Genomic DNA, 16,497 nt, shown 5'->3' with positions numbered 1-16,497 from the left:
CCCCTCCCCGCCCCTTTTTTCAAGCCCCGGGACATACGTGCATCGCCGGGCCTATGCAAAATAGGCTCAGCGCGCGTAACCCCCCTATGTGCATAAATCCAGCTGGATTTACACGCGTAGGGATTTTAAAATCTGCCCCAAAGTCTCTTTATTTTTTTATTTATTTAAAGATATAATCAAACTAATACTATGGTTTATGGATTTTGATGCATATAAAATTCAAGATTTTGAACTTTCTTGTTCAAGATATTTTTATATTGTATATTAGGGACATGCACGCAATGCAGTTTTTGGGTCATTTTGGTCATTTGCACTAAAATATTTTGGCTTTTTTGTTTTAGTTCATTTCCAGAGTTTATGCACATAAATGCCATGTTACTTGCATAAAATTAGATTTTATGTGCATAAATTGTATATATATGAATAAAATTGGATTTTATGCATGTAAAACAAATATACACACAAACTCCAAAAACGAATGGCAATCCCATACCCCTGCTAAATTTTTATTTTCAGGTCTGTCAGGATTGGGTATGTCCCTTTTATAGTCTGTTTCAGGGTATACTGTAGAACACATTTTTAAGAGATTTTGTGGACTACCTGCACCTTTAAGCCAAAAAACATGTTCATGACAGCAGCAGTTTTCTGATAAGAATGGTCCAAAATCAGAGGGACCTGAAGAGACAGAGGAAAATGTCATATAGAGCAAAATTTCTTACGTAATAGGTAGTTGTCATATTTTATGGTTTATTGAAAGTTAATTAAACTTGTGTGCCCCAAGTGGTGCAAAGATATCCCACTATACTAGGAACCATCTCAACAATATCTATAAAATTCACTTTGTAAAACTCTTTAATTTTAAATGTTTGTGTTTGATTATCTTTTCATTAAATTGTTAATTTTCAACAGCAGAAAAAAATTCCAATTTGTTTTATTGCCATGGCATTTCCAATTAACACAGTTTGGGTTTCTATCGTGCTAAGCACATAGGAGTAAAACACTCATGTTAGTGGACATGGAAAAATCAAGTACTTATTTGTAGAAATAAAACATTTTCAATGAAATGGCAACCTAACGTGTTATCAAACGACGCAAATGCAAATTTTGAAAATTTATTTAAAGGGGAGGAGTTGGGGAGGACTTTGGGCGGGATTTATGAAAATGAAGGGCATTAAAGCAGTGTGCAATAGCATAACGCATGTTATCGCACGGTTTTAGTGCCGGAAATAGCTACACCTTTTTTCCTGGTGTTAAGCTGTGTGATATGCCCGAGAAGGAGAGAGAGTGGACTGGAGAGAGAGAGAGAGCCTCTGGGGTGGCACACATTGTAGGTAACTATACCACTATAAGAGGGCCAGCTACTAACTCGAGATGCGGGTTTGGGGCCAGTTTTACATGCACAGTGAGATGTACGAGCAGCACAGTACACATCAGTGAAGATTTGACATGATTTTGAGTGAGGAAAGTCGCATAAAGATGAGATTTCTACAATGTTCTTTTGCCCTAGCTTGATGGACTCTCTACCAGGGTTCTATTACATTTTAATGAATCTAGCTGTAAGAGAGAATTGAGAAAGTCTGTGTTGTGTCTGTTTATCTGAGCCAGGCAAACTACAAAATTACTCATGGAAATGAAAAATGTTCTATCTGTGCATACCTCTCAAAAAAAGAAGACACTTAACAGCATGCCCTTTATGCATATTGCAGTTTATTTATCATGCTGTAGTTTGACTCTGGCATTTTTATGCTTAAGAACATAGGGATAAATTTTAAAATATACGCGTGGGCGTACATGTGTGCGCGCATGTTATAAAATCGGGAGTCAGCACGTGCAAGGGGGTGCACACTAGTGCATCTTACGTGCGCCGACGCCCACAGTCTTCCCCGTTCCCTTCCCCCTAATCTAACCTTCCCACCCCTTCCCCTAACCTTTCCACCCCCTAGCCCTATTCTAACCTCACCCACCCACGCCTCCCAACCTCTGTCCGGGCATCCACAAGTTGCGCCTGCTGGCATGCGATCCTCCAACACAGCAGCAAAATGGCCGGCACGCATAGCCCCCTCTACACGTGTAAATCTTTTAAAATCCGGCCCATAATCTCTTATGTTCTTATGTTTTGGTCAATAAAGACTTGCTCTCTGGACTTGTTACAGTAAGATATTGCTTAACTAAGAATGTGTTTTTGTTGTCAATGAAGCAAGGTAACAATCTGGATGTTTTTTGAAAACTTCTTTGTTAAATTTGATTAAGAAGAGAGCTTATTTCTAAGTTTGCATGAGGTGTATTTGTTGTGAAAACATTTTCAGCAAAGGAGTGGCCTAGTGGTTAGAGCAGGGGACTAAGCACCAGGAAAGCCAGGGTTCAAGTCTCACTTTTCTTTGTTGAGTTTTCTGCAAATCTCTAAGAATGTAATTGGACAAATATAAAATTTACAGCTGGTTATTACTCAGAATAAAAATCTCTTGAATTTAACAATATTAAATTATTCTTCATAGATGTTTTTAATGAATTAAACATGATTGATTAGTTATAAGGGTTTTATCCATTATAATTATTAGTTTTACATATATCGCAATTGCTTCAGTAATTCATAGCAGTTATTTCACAATGTGTAAAATACCATAACAGATCATTAATTTAAACCTTGCCCAAATGTGCTAATTCACCTATTACAGCTATTTAACCACTAGATTGTGATGACTCTGAGAGACTAGATGGAATCACTGTGAAACTGGAGGATGTAATGATTGACAGACTAAAAGTTAACAAATCACTGCTACCAAATGATAGTCATTCTAGAGTCCTGAAGGAATTCAAAAATGAAATTGCTGACCTATTTCTGATGATTTTACAACCTGAGATGGGAGGGTTGCAAATGTGACACCAATTTTCAAAAAGGGTTCTAGGGGTGATCTGGGAAACGAGACTGGTAAGCTTGACTTTGGTGCTAGGCAAAATGATTGAAACTGTTCTTTAAAAAATTGACCACATAAATTGAAGTCTTGCCTTACGAATATACTAGATTATTTTGAGGGTGTAAATAAACATGCAAACAAAAAGAGCCAGTTGATATAGTATATTTGGATTTTTAGAAGATATTTGACAAAGTCCCTCATGAGAGACTCCTCAGGAAATTGGAAGGTCATGGGATTGGAACCAGTGTTGAATTGTGGATTGGTAACTGGATAAAAGACAAGAAACAGAGAGAAGGACTAAATGGTTAGTTTTCCAAATGGAAAAAGGTTGTTAGTGGACCCAAGGGTCTGTATTGGGATCTGTGCTATTTAGTTTATTCATAAATAATCTGGAAAAAGTAATAAGTGAGGTGACCAAATTTGCAGATGACCCAAATTGTTTTGAGTCATTAAAACTGCAGCAGATTGTGAAGAATTGCAGAAGGACCTTGTGAGTCTTAAATGACTGGAATTCTAAATGGCAGATGCAATTTAATGTGTAAAAGTGCAAATTAATGCACTTAGGGAAAAGTAATCCCAACTACATGTACATAATGCTGGGTTTAGTGTTAGAAGTCACCACCCAGGAAAAGGACCTCTGAGTCCTTGTGGATAATATTTAGAAATCTTTGTTTCAGTGTGCGGCAGTGGTCAAAAAGTCAAATAGAATGTTAGGAATTATTTGGAAAAGAAAAGAGGAGAAAACTGAGAAAATCATAATGCCCTTGTGCGACTGCCTCTTGAATATTAAAGGCCTGATTTTAAAAGGACCCACAAAGCAAGAAGGGAGGCGATCTATGAAGGCCGTAATGGTGACAACAAAGAACATAGATGCCGAATGTCATTAAAAGTGTTTATTACAGTGGAGACGTATAAAATTGCCCGAGTCAGGCCCAGTTTTGCCACTCCACAAGTGGCTGCCTCAGGGGCTATGATAAAATAACATAAATATTAATACATATATATTTTATCATGCATGCATTTTAGAATGGGCCTGGCCACGCGCTTAACTCCCATTTTGTACAGAAGTGCTGGGCCCTGCAAAAGGGGCAGGCCAGGGGGGCGTAGTATGGGCATGGCGAGGGTGGGCCGGGACAGCGTCATTAGCTGCTGTCCCGGGGAAGAGCGCACCGGCAGCCGGCCAACTTCTACTCCCGAGGAGAAGTAAGTATGAAAATAAAAAAAAGGGGATAGGTAAGGTTAGTTTAGGGGTCAGGGAGGAGAGGGGAAAAGGGAGGAAGGGTAGGTAGGGCTAAAGGAATGTTCCCTTCCAGTTCGCTCCTTAATTGGAGCGGACTGGGAGGGAACTGGGCAAAGGCCTGATCACGTCGCGGTGCATACTTTTGAAAATTCCCCCTGCATAAAATCTGGTGTGCTGTGCATGAGACATGTTTTTCAATATGCGCGTACCAACACACGCATATTATAAAATCGCGTCCATGTGCATGCGCACTTGTGTTAAAATCTACCTTTAAGTGTAGTTCTAGTCATCCTTTCTCAAAAAAGACAGCAGACATGGAAAAGATACAAAGAAGGGCAACAAAAATGATAAAAGAGGATTGAAAAACTTCCTTATGGAGAAAGGCCAAGCAGATTAGGGCTCTTTAGCTTGGAAAAGAGAAGGCTGAGAGGAAATATGACTGAAATTTATAAAATCATGAGTTAGGTAGAATGAAAAAATAGAAAACTTATTTACCCTTTCAAACACTAGGACCAGGGGACACTCCATGAAACTAGCGTCCAGCACATTTAAAATAAATTGTAAGAAGTATTTTTTTTCACTCTGCACATTCAGGCTAGGAAACTGTTGCCGAAGGATGTGGTCAAGGCAACTAACATAATGGGGTTCAAAAGAGGATTGGACAAGTTCTAGAAAGAAAAATCCATAAAATGTTATTAGCCAGATAGACATAAGAAAAGCCGGTGCTTATCCCTGGGTGTGAAATATAAGAAATAGACTGGTTGGTGGAGGGATTGAGAGAGAGACTGGTAGGGACAGTATGGTGGGATTAAGAGAGAGGCTGATGGGAACAGGGTAGGTGGATTAAGAAATACTGGGGTGAACAGAATGGGGGGAGAGGATTGAGAGAGAATGATGGAGCGAGGGGTTCTCACTATGACACCCCCCTTGGTGCATGAAAGGTTCGGCACCCCTTTGCTAGTTAGTAAGTTTGTATGTCCCGTAGGTTTTTTATTTTTTAAGGAGTAAACAACAGATTTGCACTTATCCAATCCATTCTACTCCACTCATGATTGTCTAGACCTTTATCCTATCTCCCCTCAGCTCTCTTCTTCAAGTTTGAGCCCTGACCTCTTTAGCCTTTTCTTAGAGGGGAGCCATTCCACCTTTTTATCATTTTGGTCATCCTTCTGTACCTTTTCCATTTATCTTTTTTGAGATGCAATAACCAGAGGTGGTCACATCATTGAGCGATACAGAGGTATTATGTTATTCTCCATTCCTTTTCTAATCATCCCTGATCTTCTTCCGATCCCAGAGACCTCCCCTCCCCCTCACAACAAAGTCTTCTAACCCTTGACACAGAATCTACCCCTGAGTTGTAATGGGAAACTGGGGGCTTTGACTATTACCTTTCCCAACTGTTTGGTTACATAGTGCATGCAGTTTCAAGTACAGAGAAACAAGAAAGCATAGTGATTGGATTTTCATGTGTACGCTGCTCAAAACGCGTGGGGGAACACATCTAATTTCTTTATTAATGAGTATTCATAAGGCACAATTTTCAGTGGGATAGCAGGAGGAAAGCCTATGGAACTGAAATTACCTGACAAAAGTCATGGCAAATGTTCACTATTTATGGATGATTTTAATATCTGTTGTACTCCGCCTTGAGCAGTCTTTCATGATCAGGAAGAAGGTTTAGAATAACTTTTAAAATAAAAATAAAGCTTTTCCCAGTGTGATACACACAATGACAAAGTAATTTTAAGCAGAGGCTCCCTGGAGTCATCTTTAGAGCATAAACCCTGCTTATTTGGTTAGTACCAGTAAACCCTGAACAGACATAGTAGTCTAGCTAAGAGTGATCTGGGCATGCTCCAGTGAGGGTTGAGTAGCAGTCTGTTTGAGCTGTGCTGCATGCAGGGATGTATTGGTAACCACTTAATTTGGCGGTGCACCAGAAAATAATTAAGTACGTGCTAATTATTTAAATAAGGGTTAATGAGCACACCTGGAAACTTTTGAATTTAATGATCTGACAGGCTGGAAACGGAGCACTCTCGCAGAAGCAACACAACTGCACGGCAGTGCTAGAGCTAGTCTTCTGCCTAATCAACCACCTCCCCCACAGGTGAGTCCTTGGATTCTGGGGGCCAGTAGGACTTTCCTTTTGGTGAACATCATGGCTGAAGCTGGATATAGGCATAGGCTGGGAACTGGAGACAAAGCTGGAGAAGAGAGCAAGGCCTGGGAAAGCATACAAAGGACTGGGCAGTGCAAGACAAGAACAGTACTAGACAGGAAACAAAGCCCAAACAGGGCACAAGGCTGGCTTGGTGAACCTAGAAGGCTCAAAGGCCGCAAAGCAGGATGGAGAGGCCCCCAAGAAGTCAAACAGCAAGGCAGGGGGAGGCCCAGGAGGCCAAAATACACCACAAAGCAACAAGGCTAGCCAGGTCAAGGAGCTGAGGTGACTCCATAAAGAGGCACTGAGGAACTGGATAGGCTGGGTTAAGTAGGGCTGAGGCATCAAGTTATCAGTGAGGAGGTAACTTGTGCTGCTGGGAGTGGGGCTTGCTGAGGACCCCTGGTAGAGGGGAGACTGTATAGCAGGCAAAGCCATGAAAGTAGCCCCTCTTTTAAGACCCCCTCCTCCTGGGTCCCACTTGCCTTGAGTTGTAGCCAGTAGGGTTGGATATTCAAGGCAGAGACAGAAGCTTTGAATATATGAACAACAGGTACTGGAACAGAGTCTCTCTGAAGCTGAGGTATTGGGGCAGAGTCTCTCTGATGATGTGGTCTGGAACCAGAGTCTCTCTCGGTTAGATATACTAAACCAGAATTTTGTTGGCGTGTAAGCACTAAATCAAGTTCTCTCAGGCATTGAGTTAGCTGGGCTGGCATCTCTCAGGTGCTGAGTGACTGTTCTGGTGTCTCGCAGGCACAGGTCTGCTGGATCGGAGTCTCTCTAGCACTGAGCTAGAATGACCAGAATAAACTCCTGGAGCGAAATGGCTGGAATGGCTAAACCAGGCTCATCCAGGAGCAGGCTGGATAGACCAAGCTCCTCCTCGAGCTGTTTGGCTGTGATGGTGGGCCAGACTCCTCATGGAGCTGATTAAGTGGCATTGCTATTACTAGCATCAGTAGCATGGGATCTTCTTGGTGTTTGGGTACTTGCCAGGTACTTGTAGTCTGGATTGGCCTCTGTGGAAACAGAATGCTAGACTTGTTGGACCCTTGGTCTGACCCAGTATGGCAATTTCTTATGTTCATATGACTGGAGTCCTGCTAGAGAAGGCTTTTTGCAGGGACTGGATCATCTGGCTGCAGAGACAGTAGAAAAAGCTGTAACCAGAGTCTTGGAAACAAATGGATGATTATCCACAACTGGCTTAGATGTGCTCAGATCAGCTGACTGGAGAGAATTCAGAATCAGCATTAAACTGAAGCTGTCTGAATGCCAGGGTATTGAGCTGGAACATTCAGCAAGGTTTACTTGCACAGTTCTGGATTTTAAATTGCTGTGGTTAACTTTGGCTGTTATAGAAAAATTCTTTGAGTAACCTTGAGATAGCTTTAAAGTAGATTCTAGGCAAACTGGAGTAGAATGTAAGCAAACTTGCACAATTTGTAAATTACCTTTAGTTGGAACAGCAGTAAGAAGATTTATTGTCACATGTTGCACTCTTGATTGGGTGTCTCAAGTCTGCATTCTTTCAGAGGACTATTGTGCAATTAGAGTTTAGGGGTTAGACACCATCGACAGGTTTGTTAGGGAAAGATGTTCCCAGATCTGCATTTTCCACATCCCCACCCGTCAGGATGAAAAGAATCATACTTAAAACAATCCACAACTATGGGTGGGTTATCACTCAGGCATTTGCTAAAATTCCAGTAAATATCTGAAGGAGAGGGTGCTTTAAAATTAAACATTTTCTGTTAGACTTTCAGGAGGCTATCACAGCCTTCATTAAGCTTGTACTGGAAACAGCTGATTGAAGCTGAATTCCAGAGACTGAATTAACTGCTTTCTGCTTCAGAAGGTTTGCAGACTGAAATAGTGGCCATGGAGTAGGATTACTCTATGTATTTATTTCCTCCTGATTATCTTGGCTTAATTCTGAAATAGGATTTACTTTAGTAAGTATTGGTTTTACATCGCTTTGACTGGTTTTAACTGTGACTGGATTTGCTGTGGTTTCCAGGGGAGCTGGGCTTGGTGTCTATGGTACAGGAACTGGCTTTGAAACTCCTACAGTCTAACCCAGGGGCAGAAGAACTGAAGAAGAATTTGCTTTTTCAGGTAAGAGTTTAAAATTTTCTTGGCTGGTTTTAGTTGTGCCTGGATATGCTGTGGGTTTCAAAGAATCTGAGCTGGAAACTGGTAGCTGTGAAACCAGTTTTAATGATCCACAGACAAAACAGGTACCTGTGAACTGGGGGTTTGCAAACCTGCAGTTTACCCACTTGGCAAAATTAAGGCCATGACAGTGACAGCATTCAGGGAAGGTTGGTGGGTTCCATGTTTTACAACCACAGCAAACATAGTCCAGAGCTGTGTAAGGGATGGCATTTTGTGCTGCAGCTGGAACAGGATTTGCTCTTAAAGGTACAGAGTTTAAATCACTTTCCCACATTAGATTTTCAGAGAAGCTGTGCTGTTTGTTTTTCTGAAAGGGAACTCTCATGCTATCAGAATCTGGAATTTGTAACCTAGAACTCAATTTGGATGTATTATAAGACAGACCCAAAAAAACAAAGAGGAAGATGGTCTAGAAAAGCCGTGAGGAATTAAAACAAGGAATAGCCAAAAGTCCTTAGAAGATCTGTTTATTAAATAAACGAGTGCCTGACTCTAGGCCTGAGTTTTGCTCATTGGGGGGGCTAAAATAAAATAAATTTAAATTAAAAACACACAGATGTAAAAATAACTTAACATAGACTTTTAAACTTACAGAGAATTATAGTCATATAAATACAGGTACAGGGGGGTACAAACGTGTTCTGAAAAAAGGGGGGGGCGAGAAGGGGGGGAACATTGGAGCAGAACCAAGGCACATATAAAACTTGTTTTATTTATACGGTTTCCCCACGTTTGTGTTTTACCTTTTAAGTAAGCTGTTTTTTAATTTTTATCTACTTCTCAGATGTTCATACTTCTAAGTTTTAAAATATGTTGGACAACACGAAGCTACGTTCAGCCTATTGGCACTTGATTGACATTTCATTCCAAAAAAAACCAAACACCGAAGTTAGGCTTCACCCATTGGCAGTTGATTGACATGTCCCTTTTTGCAAAAAATCATTATACTATAATATTTGCCCTTATCTGTAGATTTGTGTCTTTTATTTCAATATTTTTTTAGATTTTATATCTATATTTTATTTTACGAAATTTTGCCTCGCCCACCAACATTTGATTGACATATCATTTTCACGCCAATTACAAGTTTAAATACACTCCCACAATCAGTCATTTTTTCTTTTCATACAGCTTGGTATACATCGTGTACTTTGTACAAATTGAGTTAAAAAAAAAAAACCGCTACTACAACTTGGCTGATATTGGTAAGTTTGTTAAATTAAGATAACTTCATATTAGCGCCACTAGCGCACCGTGCAATTTATATCCATATCCCTGTAAGTGTTGATGGCGTTTTTAATCTTTTTCTTTCTTAAAATGTTCATTTTTAATATCCGGGTCAGCACATTTTCTTTGTATCGTTTGTCTTATATCCACATTCTTGTTAGCGCTGATGTCCTTTCTCAATACCGTGTATTTATAATAGTATACCTATAGTGAAGCTGATGTATGTTTATTATTATTATTATTTTTTTTTTTTTAAATTTGCTCCAATGTTTAGATCGGCACACATATTTCATCGGGAATTTTAGCACAATCTTAGGAAGCACACTGTTTCTTGTTCACGGGCAAAGATAATTAGTAATTACAATAATATCTAAATGGCTATAAATAATTTTTAGTAAATTTTGATACAGGTTTAAAAATCAGATGGATTATGTACTGCCTATCCTTATTTACATTTTTTCTATGGGGTTACCTTATTTAATTTAGAACATTCGCTGCTGTTTGAATGCACATTACCTCCCATCGGAGGTTGGAGTCGCTGTGATTGAAATTCAAGAGTTATACTGCTGTTTGAATGCACACTACCTTTGTAGCTGCTCTGTTTTATAAGAACCTGAGTGCTGCTTAATCGTGTGCCCAAGAGGTAATAACGTTTTTTGACTCATTTTTAATTTTTAATCTTATTTTTTATTTCTTAACTTTTCAATTTCCCGTATTAATATGAGTTGTTTTATGTTTAAGTCTGTTTATGAACTCCCATGAAAAGAACACACCCACTGAACCTGTCATTCGTGTTTTGGACATTGACCTGAATAAGGTACGATTTTACATAATTTTACCACTTCTTTTTAAGATAGTTGCTCTTTTCATACATTATTTGATGTTTTATTTTTTTCTTGGTAGGCTTGAGTGATTGAAAAGCACATCTTAAAAGTGACATTTTGTTGTTTTCAGGTAAAAAATCAATTTTTATATGTGCCTTTGTTCTGCTCCAATATTCCCCCCTTCTCACCCCCCTTTTTTTCAGAACACGTTTGTATCCCCCTGTACCTGTATTTATATGACTATAATTTGCTGTACATTTAAAAGTCTATGGGGGTCATTTTCCACGGAGTTACCGCGCGCGATATGGCCTTAGCGCGTGCGATAAATTCGCAAACCGCGATAAAAGCAGTTATCGCGGCTCGCGAATGCAAATTTTCAATTAAGTATTCAGGGGGTGGAGTTGGGGTGGGGTAAATGTAAAGTATGGAGTAGCTATCGCGTACCGCGAAAGGGCAGCGGTGTTAGCGCGGCTCCTAATGCGGCCAATAACTACACCTCTTTCAAATGCGATACACTGTTTCGCGGCGCATAGCACGCACCGCGATAATATCGCAGTGAACGAAAAATGTGGAAAACCAATCCCCACAGACCTACAAAGGTACAGCTGGCCAATAAAAAGGCCTGTTCTTAGTAGGTCTATCTTCACCATACCATCTACACATTCACAGTGTATGGGGCAGGTGCACTCCATGGCTGAGCAGGCCCGACGCAGACGCCGGGATGTCGGTCGACCTCGCCACGGGTACAGGGAGCGGATCTATCTTCCACGAACCTCATTGCTGGGTATGCCAGAGGATGTTGTGATCACCAGATATCGCCTCAGCACTCGTGCCATCCTGGAAATATATGAAGACATACGAGGTGCCCTTGAGTCTCGAACCCGAAAGAGCTGTGCCGTCCCCGGCCTGACCAAACTCTTGGCCGCCCTGCACTTCACAGCAAGTGGCTCCTTCCAATCCACGGTAGCTGTTGTGGGTGGGATGTCACAGAGTACCTTTTCCCGGTGTCTGCACCAGGTCATTGAAGCTGTTATGGACCGCATGCCTCACTACATAGCAGTCCCACGCAACAGACAGGACCTGATGGACCTCAAGCGTGGGTTTTATGACATTGCCCGCTTTCCGAATGTAATCGGAGCTATTGACTGCACTCATGTGGCTATCGTTCCACCCCGTGAGACGGAGGCAGCCTACCGCAACAGGAAGCAGTTCCACTCCCTCAACGTGCAAGTGGTGTGTGATGCTGGAATGCGGATCCTCTCGGTGATGTCCAGCTTTCCAGGATCAGTGCACGATTCCTTCATACTCAGGCAATCGGCTCTGTTCCGCAAATTTGAAGGTGGCCTGTATGGCGATGGTTGGCTTGTAGGTAAGATAGACATTAACATACATCTAACATATTGGGAATGTGCATCTCTGTAATGCCACACAAATGTGATGTAGATGCCTGTCGGGATGGAGCCATATGTCCCCATCACAACAGACCTGAGTGACTCATTGTGTGACCTTAAGTGGTGGAATGGCTCATGCACCCAACCACTTGCTATTGGCTGCCAAACAGGAGGTACACAGAAGCCCCTGTATGGCCTGTATGTGCCATGGCTTGTTCACCTCACTGCACTAGTGGACAGCCTACACATATTTGGCGTAGCCATGGCTACTGGTAGTGTCCCAGGTGAGTTTAGATCTGTCATGTAAGGGCAGCTCACATCCACAGGTGTTTGTGAGGTCCTTACGTTCCTGAGACTGTGCATGCTCACTTCCTGACATTTGTGCCACAGTGAGGGGCAGCCTGTGTACACCATGTATGTTATTGGGTATGCATACCTACATAAAAGGTGCAGATGAGCAGATATGTCTGTACAGAATGACTGCAGTGCATGATGCATATGATCCGAACACAGGGATGTGATCTGTAAGGACAGTGATGTAACGCACCGACCGCATACACACTGCTGATATATACCTCACTGTCTAGGGGCCCTTCTCGTGCTATACCGCCTAATAGACACACACCAGCTGTGTGGCCAAGCAATCCGGAAGCCACACACATAGGGCGTGGGCCAACTGGAATGGGTTGCCTCGTGCCATCCGGTTCTACTGCATGTATTGAGCACATACACCCATGTGATACAAACATCATAATTTGTAATGGTTTGCCTATCTCATTGCTACAGGAGACGCAGCCTATGGATGCAGGCCCTGGCTTATGACCCCAATCCTCCAGCCTGCCACGGCGCGACAGCTGGCCTATAATGCGGCTTTAAGTGCTACACGCTCAGTCATTGAACGTACCTTCGACCTTTTGAAGAGCCGCTTCCGATGTTTGGAGAAGAGTGGGGGAGCGTTACTGTATGCCCCACGCAAGGTTGCTAGGATAATCCTGCTTTGCTGTGTGTTCCATAATGTGGCTCTTCGGCATGGAATTCCTGTGGCTATAGATCCCGACCTCAGACCTGATCCCCCATGTGCACGTGCCCGACGGCATGAAAACACAGTCAGTGGCAGCCAGGTTCGCCAACACCTTATACAGACACATTTTTAAGGTTGGCATGGGACAGAACCATGGCCCAGTAGGGCAGTTTGCCCACTGATGGCGTAGGATATAGTGTCATGTGCAGACCCCCTTTTCAGTCTGCTATGTGCCTCACCTGCTACGTCTGTCCACCCAACAACTGTTTGGGAGTGGTGCCGTACCTCAGAGTGTATAGCCCATAATAGGGTGGCTAAGGGCTGGCTCCTGGCTCTGCGGAGGTGCTGTATGTGTGTTATGTATTTGGTGCCATTGGACTAAGCACTTGCTACATAATGACATCCCAGCAAGGATGACAGTACTGTACACACTTGTCCCCATGAGACACAACACACTCACACTCCTCCCCTGAATTGCTAACACCATTCAATAATTGTACCTGTAATGGCCCACACCTCTGTCAGTGCATAATGCCATCACGGTAAAATGCGTATCGGTGCGTCATTGATGGCCATTAGGAGTAATGAACTCTACCTACGTCACTCTAACCCTCTTTCCCAGTCCTCAATATTCTAGTCATATGCATCTTGTGGCAACTCTAACGACCCTTCAGTAGACAAGTGGTATCAGTGAGGGCCTAGGCAGCAGAGCCTCAATACACAGCAGGGAACACGTAGGATCCCTACAATCCCCTGACTCCTCATGAATGGGTGTGTGAGACTACAGCACATCTGGCGCTGACCACACTGATCTGAAGGTCCCTTATCACTGTAGCATCCCACATCAACACACCTCTGGGGTCATTGCAGCTGTCTGAAAGGACAGGCAGCTATCTGGTTGCAAGCACATGGTTGTGGGGGATGTATGCTGCTACAAGGTATCGCAGTGACGGAAAGGAGACGCATGTACAGTTCGCCCCCCACACAGCTATGGCAGTATGTAGGCCACTGTGCTGTCATGGGCCCACCAATACTGTGTATCTGCCTCCATAAACGCATGTCATACAGACATGAAGGATCTGTCACAGTGGCAGCTCCCATGGGTCGGTGGTTCAGTTTTACACACACCATCCACTGGGCTCCCTGTCACTGACTATGCATGTACATGTGTTCTGGCCTACATATCCATGCAGTACCACTTGAAACCTATGGCTGCTCACATCACGTCTCTGGCTGTGAAACCAGTGATGGGGGCTCAATGGGCAGCCGTGCATTGCTGCCACAACAGGACAGTATAGGCAGCAAAGGGTGCAGCCACCGTGTGTCTTGTGTAAGGAATGTCAATCCTGAGGTGCTCATGTGCACATTGTGTAATGTACATGTATGTGGTCTGTGAATACTAGTACAGTATGGAACGCCCTGGCCATCATGTCCCCATCAACATTATGAACTGCTTAGTCACAGTACAACTACTGATGGAATAGCAGCAGTGCTCAGGGTTGGTGTCCACAGCACACCTGCTGTCCAAGGGGTACCACGCACCTGTGTCATGCATGATATGGCACACATAATGTGATGCAGTTAGTGATGAACACAGTGTGCCTGACAAGCACGGTAAAAGCCACCTGGCCATGCATGCTCATGGCACGAGCGCACACACACAGGCTGTCAGACTCTTCTTGATATAGCTGTCCCCTGTTGGGACCCACAGCCACCATTTCATGCAGCCCGTACATACCCTTGTCATAACATGTCAGTTGTAAACATTGTCATCAGTGCTGTCTGCACTGAGCTGCTACATGGGGGTACCCACCCACATGTCACATATGTTGCAACAATGGTGACTGTTGGCAGCCACCTCGCAGACAGGACAGCAGCACAGCTGATCGGCCAGGCTGGCAGAGGGAGGATGCATGCATGTGTATACTGCTCCATTGTGTGATTGATGGCCATTACTGAGGGTTCAGTCCTCACAAGAGGACTGACAGGTGGATGTGACAAGGATGCAGTCCCCCTCAATCTGCTGTCAAGTGCCCTTCCAATGTGTATAGGGTGCCGAAAGTAGCAGGCCGCAATGTTTGCAAACATGGAGAAGTGTGCAAAATGCCAAAGAGGCTCCCAGGACAGTAACAGAGTGTCTCTTCGGACATGGCCGCAACAGATGGGCAGCACAAGCGCCCACAAAAGGGTCACAGCGGCACAAGGCTAGGATCTGGGTGTGGCTGTTACCACGTTAGCCACAGCAGTTGGTTCTATAGCTCAGAAGCCATTTTGTGGACTGTGGACGCACCGCCGACCAGCCATGTGTACCCCTACAGCATGCTCCTGGTGAGCAGACAAACAGTCAATGATGCTCGTGCAAACACAGCCCATCATAACCGTGTTGGCTCTACCAACGCCCTCATCATAGCAGCCTTACTGCTGAGTAGGATGAGTAACTAATGTCACTATTGACAGATGACCACACAGCAGTCCAGCACAGGTCCGGATGTGCACATAGAGGAAGTAAATACCCACATGCAAACAGTCCATACAGGGCAACCCTTTCGCTGAACCCCCATTACCCATGTGTCGCCCATATGGAGGTGGCAGACTACTAAAGGAGGCTGCACTGGGTGAAATGTATGCATGAAGGGGGCCAGATATACGGCTAGGCAGGTGATGATGGTGATAGATGTACAGGTCATTCCCGTTTCCTAACATGAGTACTACCCCTGTGTGGCAAGTCACCTGGTTGTGGCATGGGAAGGATCGGTGATCAATGAGCGGGACCAATGAATGTGTGCTAGGTGTCCGAAACAGGCGAATAGACTTTCAGCACACAACCTATGCACACCATATTCCAGAGCTGTTTGAAACACCAGCACATGCATGGGTGTGAGGGATAATCCACTAGCTGACACACATTAGTGTCCTGCAACAGCCGTCTCCTTGCTTGCTACTTGCAGTGATGAGGATGACAGGGGTTCAGACAGGGTGAGGAACTAATGTCGGCCTCTATCATATGAGTCCACACATTTTTGGATCCTAATGTATGTAGGATTCACTGCACTGTCACCCTCATACGGTACAGTACAATGGTACGCTGGGCAGGAAGGTGAACAGGTGGGATGATGTCCGGTCTGCACTCTGACCACAACCCTATCTCCACCCAGTCTGCCCACAATACATGCATGCACATGCCACGCAACTAGTGTAAATGCCACGTGTTGGTGTGTGGGTGGCTACTGCACCAGCCCATAGCAGGATGGCATCTCGGTGTACAGGTGGTACCCAGCCTCTGCGTAACACACCCTCCCTCTGCACCAAACGCTCTCACGTTTGCCCCTCAACCATGATACCATGCAGAATTACACATAGAGCCGCCATCTACCGTACGTTATAAGGGTGCCCCCTTCTGGCAGCACGCCACCACGATGCACCCGGAGATGTCCTCCTCACGGATATATAGGGAGGGCCAACGTTGCCATGAGCTGATGCCATGCCCTGCTACAGTGTTGTGAAACCTCACACTTGGCCAAGCACATGTGC

The 16,497-nt window shown here is 43.8% G+C and overlaps 2 protein-coding genes across 5 annotated transcripts in view; both read left to right on the top strand.

Annotated features, from left to right (window-relative positions):
• Positions 1–6,205: 6,205 nt before the first annotated feature.
• The window catches only part of FLACC1 (flagellum associated containing coiled-coil domains 1), a 238,547-nt gene continuing 228,255 nt past the window's right edge, over positions 6,206–16,497 (top strand). For 2 of the 4 annotated variants that reach the window (XM_029606255.1, XM_029606248.1), the window contains exons 1-5: positions 7,877–8,000; positions 8,346–8,443; positions 9,635–9,708; positions 10,217–10,373; positions 10,472–10,547. The gene's annotated coding sequence lies outside the window, so the exon portion shown is untranslated. Of the gene's footprint in view, positions 6,269–7,876; positions 8,001–8,345; positions 8,444–9,634; positions 9,709–10,216; positions 10,374–10,471; positions 10,548–16,497 lie in introns of those variants that run through there. The other 2 variants (XM_029606249.1, XM_029606250.1) reach the window with 2 other exon arrangements.
• On the top strand, positions 11,774–14,259 carry LOC115093877 (putative nuclease HARBI1). Its single transcript, XM_029606258.1, has 2 exons — positions 11,774–11,923; positions 12,732–14,259. The coding sequence occupies exons 1-2, from the start codon at positions 11,803–11,805 to the stop codon at positions 13,097–13,099; spliced, it is 489 nt and encodes a 162-aa protein (XP_029462118.1). The 5' UTR covers positions 11,774–11,802; the 3' UTR covers positions 13,100–14,259.

The sequence above is a fragment of the Rhinatrema bivittatum genome, chromosome 6, assembly GCF_901001135.1.
Source record: "Rhinatrema bivittatum chromosome 6, aRhiBiv1.1, whole genome shotgun sequence".
In the NCBI taxonomy this organism is placed as follows: domain Eukaryota; kingdom Metazoa; phylum Chordata; class Amphibia; order Gymnophiona; family Rhinatrematidae; genus Rhinatrema; species Rhinatrema bivittatum.
The sequence above is the reverse complement of the archived record's forward strand: the minus strand, read 5'-3'. Positions and strand labels throughout refer to the sequence as shown.